The following is a 15,126-nucleotide window of genomic DNA, read 5'->3' as shown; positions in this document are numbered from 1 at the left end:
TGCTCTCTGCACATGCTGACAGATACCCACCGCACAGAAAACGAAGGCCTGTCATGGTTAATACCATGCTTCAAGAACACGCCGAATCACTCTGACAACACTCTTCCATTTCATATTTTAGTTTTTTGTTTGTTTGTTTGTTTGCTTTTTCTTTTTTCCTTCAAATCACAGTTTTCTTCAGACCCACACACACAAAACCAAAAAAGTCTGTCTTCAATAAGCCTTTGTTTGCTCTCTTCTCATTACCAATCTTGGCAAGAGTAATGCATTCACATAGCTCACAGGGAGGTTTCCCAATTGTCAAGGTGCAGCAGTGTGGAAGTGAAACAATTTAAAATTCAAATTCTGCTCTGCAGCTTCAAAGAATAAAAGGTGAAATAAACACATCAATGAAACAAACGTGAAACGAATGAAATGGGACTGAAGCCGTGGACACTGCAGTGGACGCTTTAGCATTAAAGATGCTGTGTGTGTAATATTTGTGTCCAGCACAGACACTGCGACAACTTGCAACAACGCAACAACGCAACAATGACCGCGACGATCATCGTGCAGCTATTATTTTTAAAACTTGTTGTCTCTGCTGGCGCTTGTTTTCTTTTCAGAGTCAGTTTGATAAGAAAAACCTTTTTGATACAGATCCAAAGATCCTTCACTGAGTCATGTCCATTAGCTTTGCTGCACATCACAGCCACCGAGATCTTTAGCAGTGTTATTTATCACTCCACCAAAGTAGATTGCTGTACAGTTTGTGGCATCACTGCTGTTTAAATAGATATATAATCATGGGTCTAATCCCGAGCTCAGCCCTGCTTCCGAGATCAGACGAGATGGGGCGTGCTCAGGGCGCTATGCCCATAAGTATCCCACGGAGATTAGCACTGTTGCCTCACAGTAAGAATTTCAATTCAGTTCAATTCCACCATCAGGCCGGGTCTTTCTGATTTTACATGTTCTCCCCGTGTTTGCGTGGGTACTCTGACTTCCTCCCACAGTCCAAAAACACGCAGTTGGACAGGTCAGGTTAACTGCTGATTCTAAAATGCCCACAGGTGTGAATGTGAGTGCGAATGGTTGTCTGTCTCTGTGTGTTAGCCCTGCGACAGACTGGCGAGCTGCCCAGGGTGTACCCCGCCTCTCGCCCTATAACACCTGGGATAGGCTCCGCCCCCCGACCCTGAAAAGGATGGATGGGTGGGTCTAATCCCATTTACCCAAATTGTTTCACAAAATTTCTGTCATTTCAGTCTCTTTGGATAAAACTCAAGGTTATCCAACATTACACGTGTCAGTAGCTCCCGATTGGTCGAGAGTGTGGCGTGCACATGGCATCGCCTCTAAAAGCATTCACTTACGTCAAGGTGTTTGTTTGTTTATATAGGTATTAGGGGCATAATGTTAGCAACATTTTCTGGGTTGTGGAAACTAATAACGTTCTTTATCTGTATCAGCTAATGAACTGGACAGGAACCCACTCACGCTGCCTTGTGTACATGCAAACTGGTTCTACTTCCAACTCGTCCCCTCGTAGCTGCCAGCATCATAGAAGCATTCGGTATATTTTCTGGAGGCGGGATTTCATCTACAACATGCTGACGCAGATTTCAGGCGTTCAGAACGAACCTACACGCTGATAGATGGTGTGACACACTGGATTGAGCGCTGATACCAAGAATCACTCCGTAATGAACATCCTCCACCCTTCTCATTATGGAAAGGGTGAGAAAATCAATCATCAATCATTGCTCTGTTGTGTTTTAATTATCTAATGCTCCTAATTCTTCACATAGAGTGAGGCACAGCTGTTTGCATGCACTCTCTAAATAGCTCCATTTTAAAGCCACTTAACTGGTTAAACGTGTAATCCTTTCACACGCTGAGTAATCCTCGGCGCCAATCTGATGCACTTGTGACAAGCTCCACTCACCCATCACGGCCAGAGCTGTGCCTTTGGCTAACTCCCCCTTTACAGTCTCGAGCACCTCCAGCCCACTGCCATCCAGATTGCACCTGTTGATGGTCCCGTTGGTCGAGCTTATCCAGTACAGCTTGTTGGCAGCGTAGTCTATCGAGAGGCCTGAGACACAGCGAGTCAGGAGAGGATATCGAGTCAGCAAAGAAAGCATCATTAGGGACTCAAAAATACAAAATGTAACATTTGAATATGTAAAATATTGATGGGTGTAGATTAAAATGATGTTGTCATTTGAGGTATTACAGTAAAAACGGACACTTGGACATTAATCCATCTTCACACAGCTCCTCTCACGAGCAGCTGAACTCAGAACCAACTTTATGAAAAAGTTTGTGAGGTCAGTAAAGTCGGTGTTTCAAACACACTGAAGTATTAAACACTTATAAATATTAACTTGGCCGGTGTCGTGCCAAAAACGGATTGTTTCCATGTGTAATGTCTTTACTTATATCGATAAACAGACCTTGTTGAACAGGATTTACAAATGCGATGTATATAAAATGTAAAAACTTGTGTTACTGTACCTACATTATAACCAGTCTGGACACTTGGAATATGTTTGCAGGACTTTTGTTATGTTTGTCGTGCGTTCTGCTGCCCTGTTGGCCAGAAAGCTTAAAAAAGACAATTTTAACGTCAACCAGATTTTTTAACTGGATAAATAGAAGATAAAAATCACCGACTGCAGCTTCGACCTTGTGACAGGCATGTGTTTGTGGCTCAAGATGACTTGATATCATTCATGACCGACACATATGACATGTGTTTCACATATTATAGGTTATTTATAGCAGTTTAAATACAGACAGTTACTTTTTGGTAAATACCAGGATCCACGTTAACGTTAGCCACGTCACTGCTAGCAGGTACCTGCTAGATTATCATTAAGGTAGCAGCTACCTGATAGCAAAATGATGATGTTAATCTTGGAGCTACACATCAAATATTATAAGTTCTGTCCATTTGTATCATTAATATCATTATTAATTAATTTAACAGTTTCTTATTTGGTTATTTCCCCCCCGATATCAAAAATAATACCGTGTATCGAGTCCTCTCACTGGGTATTTCTGAGAACAAGTGCACTACACGGAGGTTAAGGTGATGCAGTTTTGAAACGTACCTCTGTGATGCTGCGTAAATGCTTTTCCTGCTGTTTGAGTGCGTGCTAATAGAAATGCTCACGTGTTTACTGCTGCTTGTTTGTGGGGGATGTGTTTAACAGGACTCCAGCTGGCTTGAAAAATGAACAAACAGGAAGCAGACGGCTTTTGAATCCATTTCCTGGCTGACGTAATGGCGGGAATATCACTGTTAATGGTGGGAGCTAAAAGCAATTTCAGTTGTTTACCTCTGGACAACTCAATGTCTCCCACCATGTGTTGGATTTATGTCTGGCAGATTCACAGTCACAATGCATCATTAATTTACTCTTGTCCCCAGGTCTGCCCCATAATCATAAATGAAGCCAGTGAAATATTGTGCAGCATCCTATCTGTATTGCTGACAGGCCCAGGAGCATGAAAAACCCTGTGAAGACAACACTGCTGTGTGTGACAAATTGGGTGTTTGACCTTGAGCTGTGTAACAAAAGCTAGTCGAGATGAAGAACAGACGATTGTTTTTGCTAAATCGAGCTAAAGCTTATTGTCAGGGATGAGTCAGCATCACCTGACGTCCTGAGGAACCCCCCCCCCGGTGTTTCCTCAGCACTTCTTCAAAACTAGTTCATTCAGCTACAACATGCTCACCATCCTGATTAACAAAACATGCAGATAGATATAAAGATACAGAACACATGTTCCCTCCAAATAATGCTAAACTGTCTTTGTGGCAGCTCACACCACGGTGGATGTTTGTGCCATGATGTTGCACACGCATGCAGGCAGACAAACACAACGCAGTCACAGCGAGTAATAACAGAAATATGAATCTCATCAACATGACGCAGGAAGCACTAACTAACCATCCAGTTAATGATACTGGTGTCATTTCTGAAAACCTGTGTTGTGTAAAAATACATCACAGCAGAGCGACAAGGTCGGCGCTGCCAAAAGTCCACGTGTGCACCTTTGGATGATGTCATGTTCCTTCTGAAAAACCAACAGATATATTTTGCTACTGATCAACTAAAGAAAAGGAAGCAGTTATAGCCGAGGACAGCAGCTGTGCATGAGCCAGCGGCTCCACAACATCAGGCTGAAGAGTTCTTGAAATCCTGCTAATTACTGTTCTTGTTAAATTCATGTGAAAAAACATCTTAAACTCTTAAAAGGTGTTGGTAATATAATTATTAGTCTTTGAATAAAATTTTACTTTCAAGTATCTGAATTGTTCCTTTTTACTGTATTATTATTATTATTATTATTGCTACATCATGTAAATTTGTTACATTTAGAAAAGATCTTTTTGAAACACTGCCTACATTTACAGTAACAGTGGTATACTTCACCTGCTTTCTTCTCTTTTATTCAGCAAAAATCTCAATAATCCTTATTTAAAAAATCATGTTTTTAAGCAACAACAGTCTTTTCACAAGATTATTTCCCACACTCTCGAGTTTGGTGCCACGCCTCCACCACAAATGTCTTTGGTTACAGGATATTTGAAGGTTTCTTGGATGTGCGGCATGTTTCACATCTCACAGTCATTTAAAGGGAATCTAATCTGTTATTGCATTTGATCCATTTCTGAGTAGATCTGCTTTTGTGATTGGACTCATGAAGCTCATTCTCTTCACATCTGAGTTTTATCTGCAGAAAGACCCGCTGCACTGTACAACACAACTCTATTTGTCCAGGACAAATATTCTTTGCCTCTCCCTCACACATCACTAAAAACTACATAAACAACAGTATCTCCATATCTACACTCGAGAAGAGCTCCAAGAATCCGACAGCGGCAACGACATGATGACTGGAGCCAGAAAGGTGAACTGCTGTACAGATGTTCAAAGGTGACAGTGGTGCCCGACCAATGAACCAGAACAGAGACCTGCCATATCACATGGAAGGCTTCCATCAGACTGCTGTCTCAGCAGATATCACTGAACTACCATCAACAGCATAAAAATGATTGATTTACATGTTGAATGTGTTGATGTATACATGTTTGCTTCGGTTGAATAAACATGAGCTGATTTTTATCAGACACTTTAAGACCTTCCGCTTGTCCTTTTCAGGGTCGCGGGGGCGCTGGAGCCTATCCCAGATGTCACAGGGCCAACACACAGGGACAGACAACCATTCGCACTCACATTCACTCGCACATTCACACCTGTGGGCAATTTGGATTAACCAATTCACCTGTCCCCACAAACTGCATGTCTTTAGATGGTGGGAGGAAGCCGGAGTACCCGGAGGGAACCCACGCAGACACGGGGAGAACATGCAAACTCCACACAGAAAGCCCCCAGCCTGATGGCAACAGTGCTAACCACCGTGCCGCCTATTTTACTTTACACTTTAAGACCTTCACCCAAAAATGCTTTTGGTAATATTTGATGATTTTGCCGATTCAGATAACTCGACGAGTTTGTGTAAATGCCAACAGGTACAATTACAGGTACAACTATTACATCTAAATCTGTCTGTAAAAGTCAGCACATGCAAACACAGGATAAGTGAGTGCAGATGTATTATAGTGAGATCATTGTGCCTTTGACATAGGACAAATCACTTTGAACACATCTGGAATGACGTAGACTCCAAGACGTCTATTTGAATTAAACTGCAGATACACTCAGATGTTATTTTCTTGGTGGATCTATAATGTTTGAAGTAGGATATCAGACATTTTTCAGACATTTGAGCCACGAATATATAAATTAATATATTAAATATATATTAAATATATTAGACTAAGCACATCTGCTATAAATCATTTCAGTTAATAATCTGGTTAAATATATTTAGACCACAGACGGTTTCTGCTTCACTCACTATGTGTTTATGCACACTCTGCATTTCATTATTATTCTCTGTCTCTCTTCCACAGCGCGTCTTCATCCTGTCTTCATCCCCTCACCTCAACCATTTTAAGCAGATGGCCCCGCCCCTCCCTGAGCCTGGTTCTGTCAGAGGTTTCTTCCTGTTAAAGGGGAGTTTTTCCTTCCCACTGTCTCACACGGGTCGTTTGATTGTTTCCCTGTTTTCTTGTATTATTGCAGGATCTTTACAACATGAAGCATCTTGAGCAAACCGCTGTTGTGATTTGGAGCTATACAAATAAAGGTGAATTGAATCAAAGATCAGGTACAGCTTGACAGCATGCCATCCAAAGCTCTCTTACTGACCTACAGGGTCCCTCTGATTCTGGTGGAGCACCTTGCTGTTGCTCCCATCCATGCTGGCCATGTTAATGGTGTTGCCGTCTGTCCAGTACATTTTCCTGCATGAGAAGATGTGAAACGAATATGCAGTAATTCAAAAAGGCAAAATATCAAAGTATAACATCAAAGTTATACAGCGCAATCAATGACTGTTGTTTTCTAAACTGTAACTTGAATGCGGGCCAAAACATTTGCTCTGACAGCCTTGTGAAAACACCCGAAGCATGTAGAACAGTTTCCATACAAGCAGGCTGTGATCCCTCGTTTTTCCAGGTGAGGCTTCCTCACACACTGAAGGTGAAGTACTCATAAAGTGCACAGGCTGCTCTAATCTACTTACCCCTTGGCAGGGTGCACTACAAGGCACCTTGGCTTATCAATGCCGTGGATGATGGACGTCTTTAGGGACCCATCAAAGCGAGCCACATTGATTTGGGACTCGTCATTTTCAGAGCTCAGCCAGTATAAGTTCTTGGAAAGCCAGTCTAAAGCCAGACCGCGGCAGTTGACTATATCTGTCAGGAAGGGCGTGAAAAAGCCGTCAGGCTTGTGTGCTTCAATGAAATACATGAAAACAAGATACATAAGAAGCAACATAACAACATACACACATGCTTATATAATGCAGAACAGATGGAAACAGCAAAACATAATCACTGTGATAATAATTAATCTCAGTTACCAAACGTTAATATAACGAACACCTCTAAAGTCTAAAGACGTGCACGTTAGCTCAGTTTGTGATTCCAGTGTGCAGAAAAGAACACGATGTACAAATCCACACCCAACTGTGCTGGTATACCTGCAATCTCCATACAATTATCCTTATGTCATATTTAATATATTGATCATAAGAATATACAAACATGTGCATAATAATGTAATAAGACAATAGTAATAACCACCCGATGTGTACTGCTATATACGTGTTTTCTGTAACAGTCGCTCCACTGATGAGCTCTTTAGCTGAAATTCTGTTTTTATGCTAAATTTGATTTTTGTCGACATCCAGCAATTTTGAGCTCTACTGTTTTATAAACATTATTAAAACTTATTATCTTTGATTAAGAAACCAAATTTAAGTTATTTACTTGCATTCCTGAACAGAAAAATATGTTTAAAGTGAATCTTGACTCCTCTGAAAACTGAAGTCAGCTCGTCGTTGTCCTTACAAACATGTTTTTGACAGATTTCTCAAATATTTGTGTTTCCTTGTTTTTAGGACAGCTTGTCTGATAAATGTATTGAGCCGTGTAAACAAAACAAAACCCTTCAGGGTATCTTTTCATTTCTTAACGTCTGGAATCGACTCACCTAAGGAGATGACAGTCTCGAGCTGGGTGCCGTTGATGAACGCTCGTTTGATCGTTTGAGTTTTGATGTCGGCCCAGTAGATCCTCTCCTCCTGGGAATCGTAGTCCACCACGGTGACGTCATCGATATCTGGCACCGTCAGAGCCGTCATGACGTTCATGTAAGGGTCGTCGATGTCCACGCCACGGATTTCGGACCGCCGCACATACAGGAGGAACCTTTTCAGCGCTGGTGAGATAATTAAGCAACCGATCACTTGGCATAGTGCATTTTCTGTTTTCACAAGGAGTTATAATAATGACTGATATGGACGTTGGTGTAATCTAAAGAAAGAGGAAATATAAAAGGTGTTCCCACTCACCAAAGCAGGACTGTTTGTTGGTGGAAAGCTTCATGAGGTGTGGACAGGTGCAGGAGGCTGTGCGGTTGTAATTGATGAGACACAGATGTGAACAGGGACCACGTCCATCGTCCTTCTCACACGGGTTAGGAACTGACGGGAGCGAGGGAAGGGAGGAAAACACAACACAAAGTAAAACGAGGAGTTAAGAGATCAGACGGGATAATAACTGGATGCGAACTCGACTAAAAAGCCTCGGTGACATTTACAGGTCCGTCTGACTGCATGTAAGGACACGAAAGCATCATTTTGCACTCGTGTGGCATTAAAGCAGGAAATAAATGAGGAAGCATGAAAGTGGGGCACTTCTGAAAAGAATAAATGAAAGCTCCAACACAAGTTATGAACAAAGGTCACACTCACAAGAGAAACGCTGAAAAAAAGTCAAATATGTTAGGACGTCTGTTCTTAAACACGGAGAAAACGTTGGATTTGCAGCTGATCCTGACGTATCCTCGCAGGTTGTTCTCTCGACGAGTTCGGAGGTTTACAAATACATGAAAATTATACAAATAAAATCGTCTTTCATATTCTGCCTCTCGCATCAAAGGTGACAGTATCACTTGTGCTTCTATTACCGCAAACTAAACTGAGCGGTGCCCTTGTAGGCACAATACAAAGGACTGAGTTTGCACCATTTCTTACTGTACTCTCTTCACACTAAATCACCTCAGTCAGACTAAAGAAAATCACCCACAGTTCAAAAATTTCTCATCATGCATCAGAAAAAAGCATTTCTCTCTCCACTCTGGATGATTCGTGTCAAACAAGCTCATTCAAAGTTTATTTCCCAAGCTCCTTCAGCAGCACACTGGAGAACCTCGTTGCATTACAAATGCGGCTCATTTAGACTGAAAAGAAGCATCTCTGTCTTTGCATTCTGGAAACAACACCCGGCCGACTCAGTATGCTAACAAGGAAACACGGTAATGGTGCTGCACTTGGCTGAATCGCCGTGTGGAGGGGCGACGGGCAGCAACATCGCAGCCAAAGTGTTGCTTTATTTGAAACTTTCAGAAGCAGCGGAAACTGTTACCTCTCAAAAACAAGAAGAAAACAAACAAATTCATTTTCTGTTAAAGCCTCTGAATGCAGAACTTATATGTTTGTGTCCATCATTCACTAAAGGAACAGAAGAAAATTAAGGTAGAGCTATCGTCAGCTGTACGTTTCACGCCACTAAATAGATTATAGTGAAAAACTGACCCAACTGCTGAAAACAGAAACTCAGTGGAGACATTAATGTCTATGCAGTCTAATAACTGTGGCCGAGCTTAATGTAAGTGCACCATGATGTTACAGAAACTTCTGTTATTGTGTTGGTTAAACTGTCAAAAGTATAGATTTTTATGTTACTGCCTCTTTATAACGGCCAAATGAAAATAAGCTTCTTGTTGCTGTTATTCATTAGAATTGCCCCGATGCTCTCCGGGCCCCCCTTTGGCCCCTGCTGGAAGCTTCAGAGGGAAGCTGGGTGTTGTGCTCATTTCTCCCACCTTCATTTCTTTTCTGGTCCAGATGTTCAGGGGTCAGTGAAGCATCACATCCTGAGACACAGGTTCTGGCTAAAGTGACCAATAGTGAGCTCATCCCCACTTGAGCTTATTCCAGAAAGGATTCGACGCGCTGTCTCTCTTCTTTGGGTGAAAGACCTGGCTCACACTCATCGACCGTGACTGCGAGGACAGAACGTCCACTGACACTGAGGTCCCTGTATTAGGACATGTCTGTTATTAAAGACAACATGATGCCATTTTTAACTAACCTGCTGAATTCAGTGAAGAGGCTGCGTGAGGGAGAGAAATGATACAGCACAGAACTACAGAACTACAATATTGTATCAATATTGATACAATATTGATACAATATTGTATCCACCAAACAGATTTTATTAAATATTTAAATTAAACTGTAAATATATATTGAACTTTTTAGTAGAAGAATGATAAAATCAATAGCTTTTCTTAAAGGTGGTGCAACAAGAAGGGTGTGGGTTTGACTCCAGTGTGGGGCCTGTGCAGAGTTTGGGTGCTCTCTCAGTCCACAGACATACACGGGGTCAGGCTAATTAGTGATGCAAAATTCTCTGTAGGTGTGAATCAGTGGTTGTTTGCCTCTATGTCTGTGAGAGACTGGCGACCTGTCCACAGGGTGGATAAGTGGATGGTTGGGTGTTATTCAGTCTATCAGGTAGTGTTGTTGAGTGTATGAACTGAGATGACGTTAGCACACATTAAAACAGAAAACCCAACAAGCACAGGACACACTTAGCGTGACCAAGGTGAGAAATCGAGAAAATAACACCGACTGCAAAGTTTTGGAAAACCATCGCTTTTCTTAAACACTCCAAACCCTGTAAAGCAGATCTGCACACAGCTGTACGCTGCATGCAGAGAAGCATAACGCTGGGTACGGTCTGATTAACTCAGATGCATGAATGTCACAGGCTGTGGATGTGACTGTAACAGCTGATGATGTCACAGAGGAGCGGCGACTGTAATACCTGCAGTAAACACGTGGTCTACTCTCTAACACACACAGTTCAGTTTGTTAAGCATATGCAACGTTTATTTACTAATTTGGTCTTAATGACATGTTAATCACTCCGTCTCCTTGACAACCACATTTTGCATTAACAAAAAATAGAAAATATTAGAGAAAATTAGGGCTGTCAGCGTTAACGAGTTGACCCCGCTAACGTGTCGTTTTAACACGATTAACGCCGACAGGCCTGGATAAAATCCATACTGACATGTTGAAAGTTGCAGTGATAGTGTTAGGGTCACGATATCACCTCTGCAGGCTCAGATGAGTCCCAAGTCGAGCTTCTCCAACAGTTCAACGGCATCAGTAGAACTCACTGTCATCACCCTGTTGTGTACTTACTCTCCAATATACAGTCTTAAAGAGGCGATAAGCTAAAGTCACCTTCTGCTCTGTCCTGGTGTCTCAGGTCCATAAAGCCTCGGCTCGTGCATGCGTGCATGCAGATTTACCGACAGGTCTTGGTGATGACAGACAAAACATCTGCATCACACATGAGGAAGGAGGACAAGGCTGATACTTGATGGAGACATTGATCAGGTTCTTGGCACTAAATCCAGGTTTTATTCTGATGCATCTGTTTACAAATAAATCAAAATTCAATGTCAAAGCACCCGTTTTGGGCAAAGAAAAAAAACAGTTGATTGAAAATGCAGTCAGTGCTATTAATTTCAAGCCTGGCACTGTATCTCACAGCCCGATCTGCATATCAAATAAAACACGTGTAGGCCTCCTGTCAGATAGCTCATCAACTCTGCTTCTTTTGTGGTCAGAAACTTGGCTTCTTAGCGTCTCGCTGAATCGATTACCTGTTCCACGGCGATGCGAATACAGATCTGGAGTGAATATTAATGAAGTTTCAGAAGTATTTTGAATATTTTCTGCAATCACAACACCCCATTCACACTTTAATTGATTTGCTTATTGGACATGCCACAGTTATTCACTGGCAGATGTGCTCCTCACTCAGCAGCTTCCATTATTCACATTTTGTGCAAGAAAAAAGGTAATATAAGCCAATTACAATAATATGGATGGAAAAAATGGAAAAAACATTCAAAAGGTACCATTAACTCAAGCTAGCTAATTCTCTGCATGACTACCTTTTCATTCAGACACATGCTCATTGACTGACAGGCCAAATTAAGGCAAAGGCAGAAGCTGAAATTAATTGCAATAAGCTTCATTTTTCTTCCTTTTGCTACATGAGACTGAATCCACAGTCAGTTCCTCTAGTACAACAGGATTAAACCCAAATTCAATTTTTTATTGGTGTTATAACTGAATGCTCTGATTCATTATTTCAAACTCCTTAAACATGTTGTACACATCCAGCCATCGAAGCTTTCGCGTTTCTAACAGCAAAGCCAGAAATAACGAGCTCACCTTGCGGTTGCCTGCTGGGGTGGAAGATCTGCAAGTCAAAAGGCTGAGCACTCGTCTTCTGGATGACCGTCACATTTTGTCCGGTCCACTTATTGGCTCTCGCTAAAGTGTTCGTCCTCCAGTCCGTCCAGTAAACACTGCCCCCGAAGAGAGACACGGCGAAGGGGTGGGACAGGTATTCGTGGCCCCTGAGGATCTCGATGACGCCCGTACCATCGTAGAGGGCAGAGAAAATGGCGTCGGAGCTGTTCAAGAGAGGCCGACAGCGTATCATTAAATGACTCTTCAAATGCATCGAAGGGGACGAGTGGATATAGGGAGATCACAGTGAAACCCTCCAGTCCACTGATGGACCTACTAAATGGTTCAAGACCCACTTAAACCGAGAGGTGGCCATTGTACCAAATATTACATTTTCTCCATTATTTCATGCCTGCTGGGAGAATTTAATGCCACACATGCCTCAGAAGTCCTGCAAAGAAGATGAAGACTAACCGTGCATCGGTCCAAACAATTCTCTTTTCCAAATGGTCCAGTGTTAGTCCGTTAGGCCAGGCTCCAATCTCCATGTCCTTAAACACAATGTGTCTGCCTCCTCCGCTCATTGATGCAGCCTCGATTCGGGGGAAAGTAGCATCCCAGTCGGTCCAGAAGAGGATCCTTGGAAAAGGAAAAATGTTTATACAACAGACAAAGAGAAAACATACATCCACAAAACTGCCTGTTAGGCTTTACAAGCCATCATTTACTGCTGTTTGTCAAAGCCAGAAGCTGAAAAATGGGGTAATTGCTCGCAATAAAATGATGCTGTAACTGCGTGTATTAACACAGACAGTGGCAATGATGATTGTCCAAGAGCAGCACCAGCGATCCGGCGCAACCCTCAACATCTGTGACAGGCCTGGAAATGGGAGGCCATCTGTTTTATTATGACTTTTCACAGCTCAATGAGGCCTGAAAATGAACACCATTATTGATGCGGCCAGGACACTACCCCGAGTCCTACTCCAACGCAGCAAACATCAACGCTAACGCCGGTCCACAAAGTCATCCAGAACGGACGGGAAACCGGGTCCTCGAGCTTAAATCACACACCGACGACAACGACACTGTGTTAGGAAGAAATATCCTCGACCAGATCGATAGCCTTATTCACTTGATAAGGCCTCCCTGATCAATGACCCACTACTGTGAGTGGATTTGAGTAATTAGATTAGAATTATTGCCCTGTAATGGAAATGCGCCTTTAGGCACCAAAAGCAGCCATTAATCCTACTCTGCACAACCATGAAATGTACTGTAGTCATCCTCCCACTATAGGGGGAGTGCATGAGCAGATTACTCATTTCTTAAGAGTGTTAAATTGATTTTTGGAAAGTCTGGCTTTGCTCTAATCTTAAATGCACCGGCCAAAATATACAACTCGTGGTTAGTTCTCAGTGAAATCCTAGCAGCACACCAGCGGCAGAGGCAAACCGATTCATGCTTCATTTGCTGATGATGGATGCTGTAGTTAGACAGAGTGTAAAATGAACTCGACTTCCAGGATCGCGGTGGTTACGCACATAACCGATTTCTTACTTTTGCTCTTGGAAAAAAGTAACTCGTTTATTTTTAACATGTCTCGGGTATTTTTTTAATGTCAAGCAGTGTCGTCTTAATGGGTAAAGTGTAGAGATCTATTTATTATTATTAAGCACTGATGTAAAGCACTGAGGGTAAATTAAGATTGTGGGTGTGTACATGTTTAGGCGTCCTTGTGAGGACAGAAAATTGGCATGTTGCGTCTTTTACTGCTACATTTGAGCTCACAGTACACTGCCTGTGTCAACAGGAGTGAACCGCACTGCACTGGATCAAACAGGACCAGCCGGCCATATTTCTGACGGGACATTTTGCTCCAGACCAGAACAGAAGAAAGAGGTTTTCATACGCTGGCCATGAATGCCATGTCATAAACGTCCTGGTGATTCAGCCTCCTAATGACTCCTTTGGCCGGTTTCCGGGTGGGATGATTGTACAGCACACATCTTTGAATGACTTTAACCTCCTGAGACCCGAGCACTTTCATAGCATGCATTTTTAATTTCTCTTTGCTATTTGGCTTTATAGAGTTTGATAGAACACCATAAAGTCAGAACTGACTAATGATGGGCAAAACTCTTTATTTGGAGTCTGAACACAGCAGAAGTTAGTACAAAAACTAAATGAGAAACAACAACTGTGCCCCTTTGAACAACATGGCTCATTTGAAAGAGCAAACTTTAGTATTGTGGTCTAGATCAGCGGTCTCCAACCTTTTTTGCGCCACGGACCGGTTTATGCCCGACAATATTTTCACGGACCGGCCTTTAAGGTGTCGCGGATAAATACAACAAAATAAAACTAGTACCGGTACCGAAAAAAAGAAGATTTATTCATAACACACGTGAAAAGACCCAGGAAAACAGAGTTAACGATAAAAACGATAACAAAATAACGCTGAAAACCGATAAAAACCCTGAAAACTATACATTTCACACCTGAGCCTCAACTCTCGCGGCCCGCTACCGGTCCGAGGCCCGGGGGTTGGGGACCGCTGGTCTAGACAACCCAAAATGTGACGTCCCCACATGTGGACGCCCGGTCCTTTTTGGATCGTCTCTAAACTACACAGGTCAAAATATACAGACAGGCTCACATACGTACACTCACTTGGTTTAATTACTGAAATAACCAACTACAACTGACGATGTCTCTGTGGCAGAATAAAGACAGCGCTCACTGGACTCACCAATACTTCCTGGGAAAAGTCCTCAGTAAAGGTCTCAGGACGATGACATGTTCCCACATGCTGGGACAGGTTTCATCAATTCAAACAAAAGCATGTAGATATAAAGATGTGTCATCAGTTTCTGAAAGAAGACCTAAACTGTCATCCTGGGATGTTCAGGGACAAACCAATGCTCAAGCTGCCGTGAACTGGAAACAGCTGCAACACCAGTGTGACCGACCACACTGGAACCAGTTTTACATCGCCATGGACTGAGGAGGTGCCCTGCTCTGAAATCCACACCACGCTGCTGTCTGGACAAAGGTTTTCTGGTCAGAGGAGACAAAGACTGAGTCGTTTGGCTAAATGACGAGGAAGGTGAGGATGACCTCCGGAGACTCCGATATTCAGATCCAAGCCTTTGT

At 42.5% G+C, this 15,126-nt stretch overlaps 1 protein-coding gene across 5 annotated transcripts in view; it reads right to left on the bottom strand.

The window, feature by feature from the left end:
• lrp1bb (low density lipoprotein receptor-related protein 1Bb) overlaps nucleotides 1-15,126 on the bottom strand; it is a 263,247-nt gene that overhangs the window by 92,560 nt on the left and 155,561 nt on the right. For all 5 annotated transcript variants that reach the window (XM_084907632.1, XM_084907630.1, XM_084907631.1 and 2 more), the window contains 7 exons: nucleotides 12,445-12,609; nucleotides 11,950-12,194; nucleotides 7,981-8,112; nucleotides 7,620-7,847; nucleotides 6,646-6,820; nucleotides 6,270-6,364; nucleotides 1,928-2,077 (listed from right to left, as the gene is read on the bottom strand). In XM_084907632.1, coding sequence (XP_084763758.1) covers nucleotides 1,928-2,077; nucleotides 6,270-6,364; nucleotides 6,646-6,820; nucleotides 7,620-7,847; nucleotides 7,981-8,112; nucleotides 11,950-12,194; nucleotides 12,445-12,609 — 1,190 coding nt within the window. The remainder of the gene's footprint in view (nucleotides 1-1,927; nucleotides 2,078-6,269; nucleotides 6,365-6,645; nucleotides 6,821-7,619; nucleotides 7,848-7,980; nucleotides 8,113-11,949; nucleotides 12,195-12,444; nucleotides 12,610-15,126) is intronic.

The sequence above is a fragment of the Perissodus microlepis genome, chromosome 16 (assembly GCF_051167445.1).
Source record: "Perissodus microlepis isolate ML-2025 ecotype Zambia chromosome 16, ASM5116744v1, whole genome shotgun sequence".
Taxonomy (NCBI): Eukaryota; Metazoa; Chordata; class Actinopteri; order Cichliformes; family Cichlidae; genus Perissodus; species Perissodus microlepis.
This window is presented reverse-complemented; position numbering and strand designations above follow the sequence as displayed.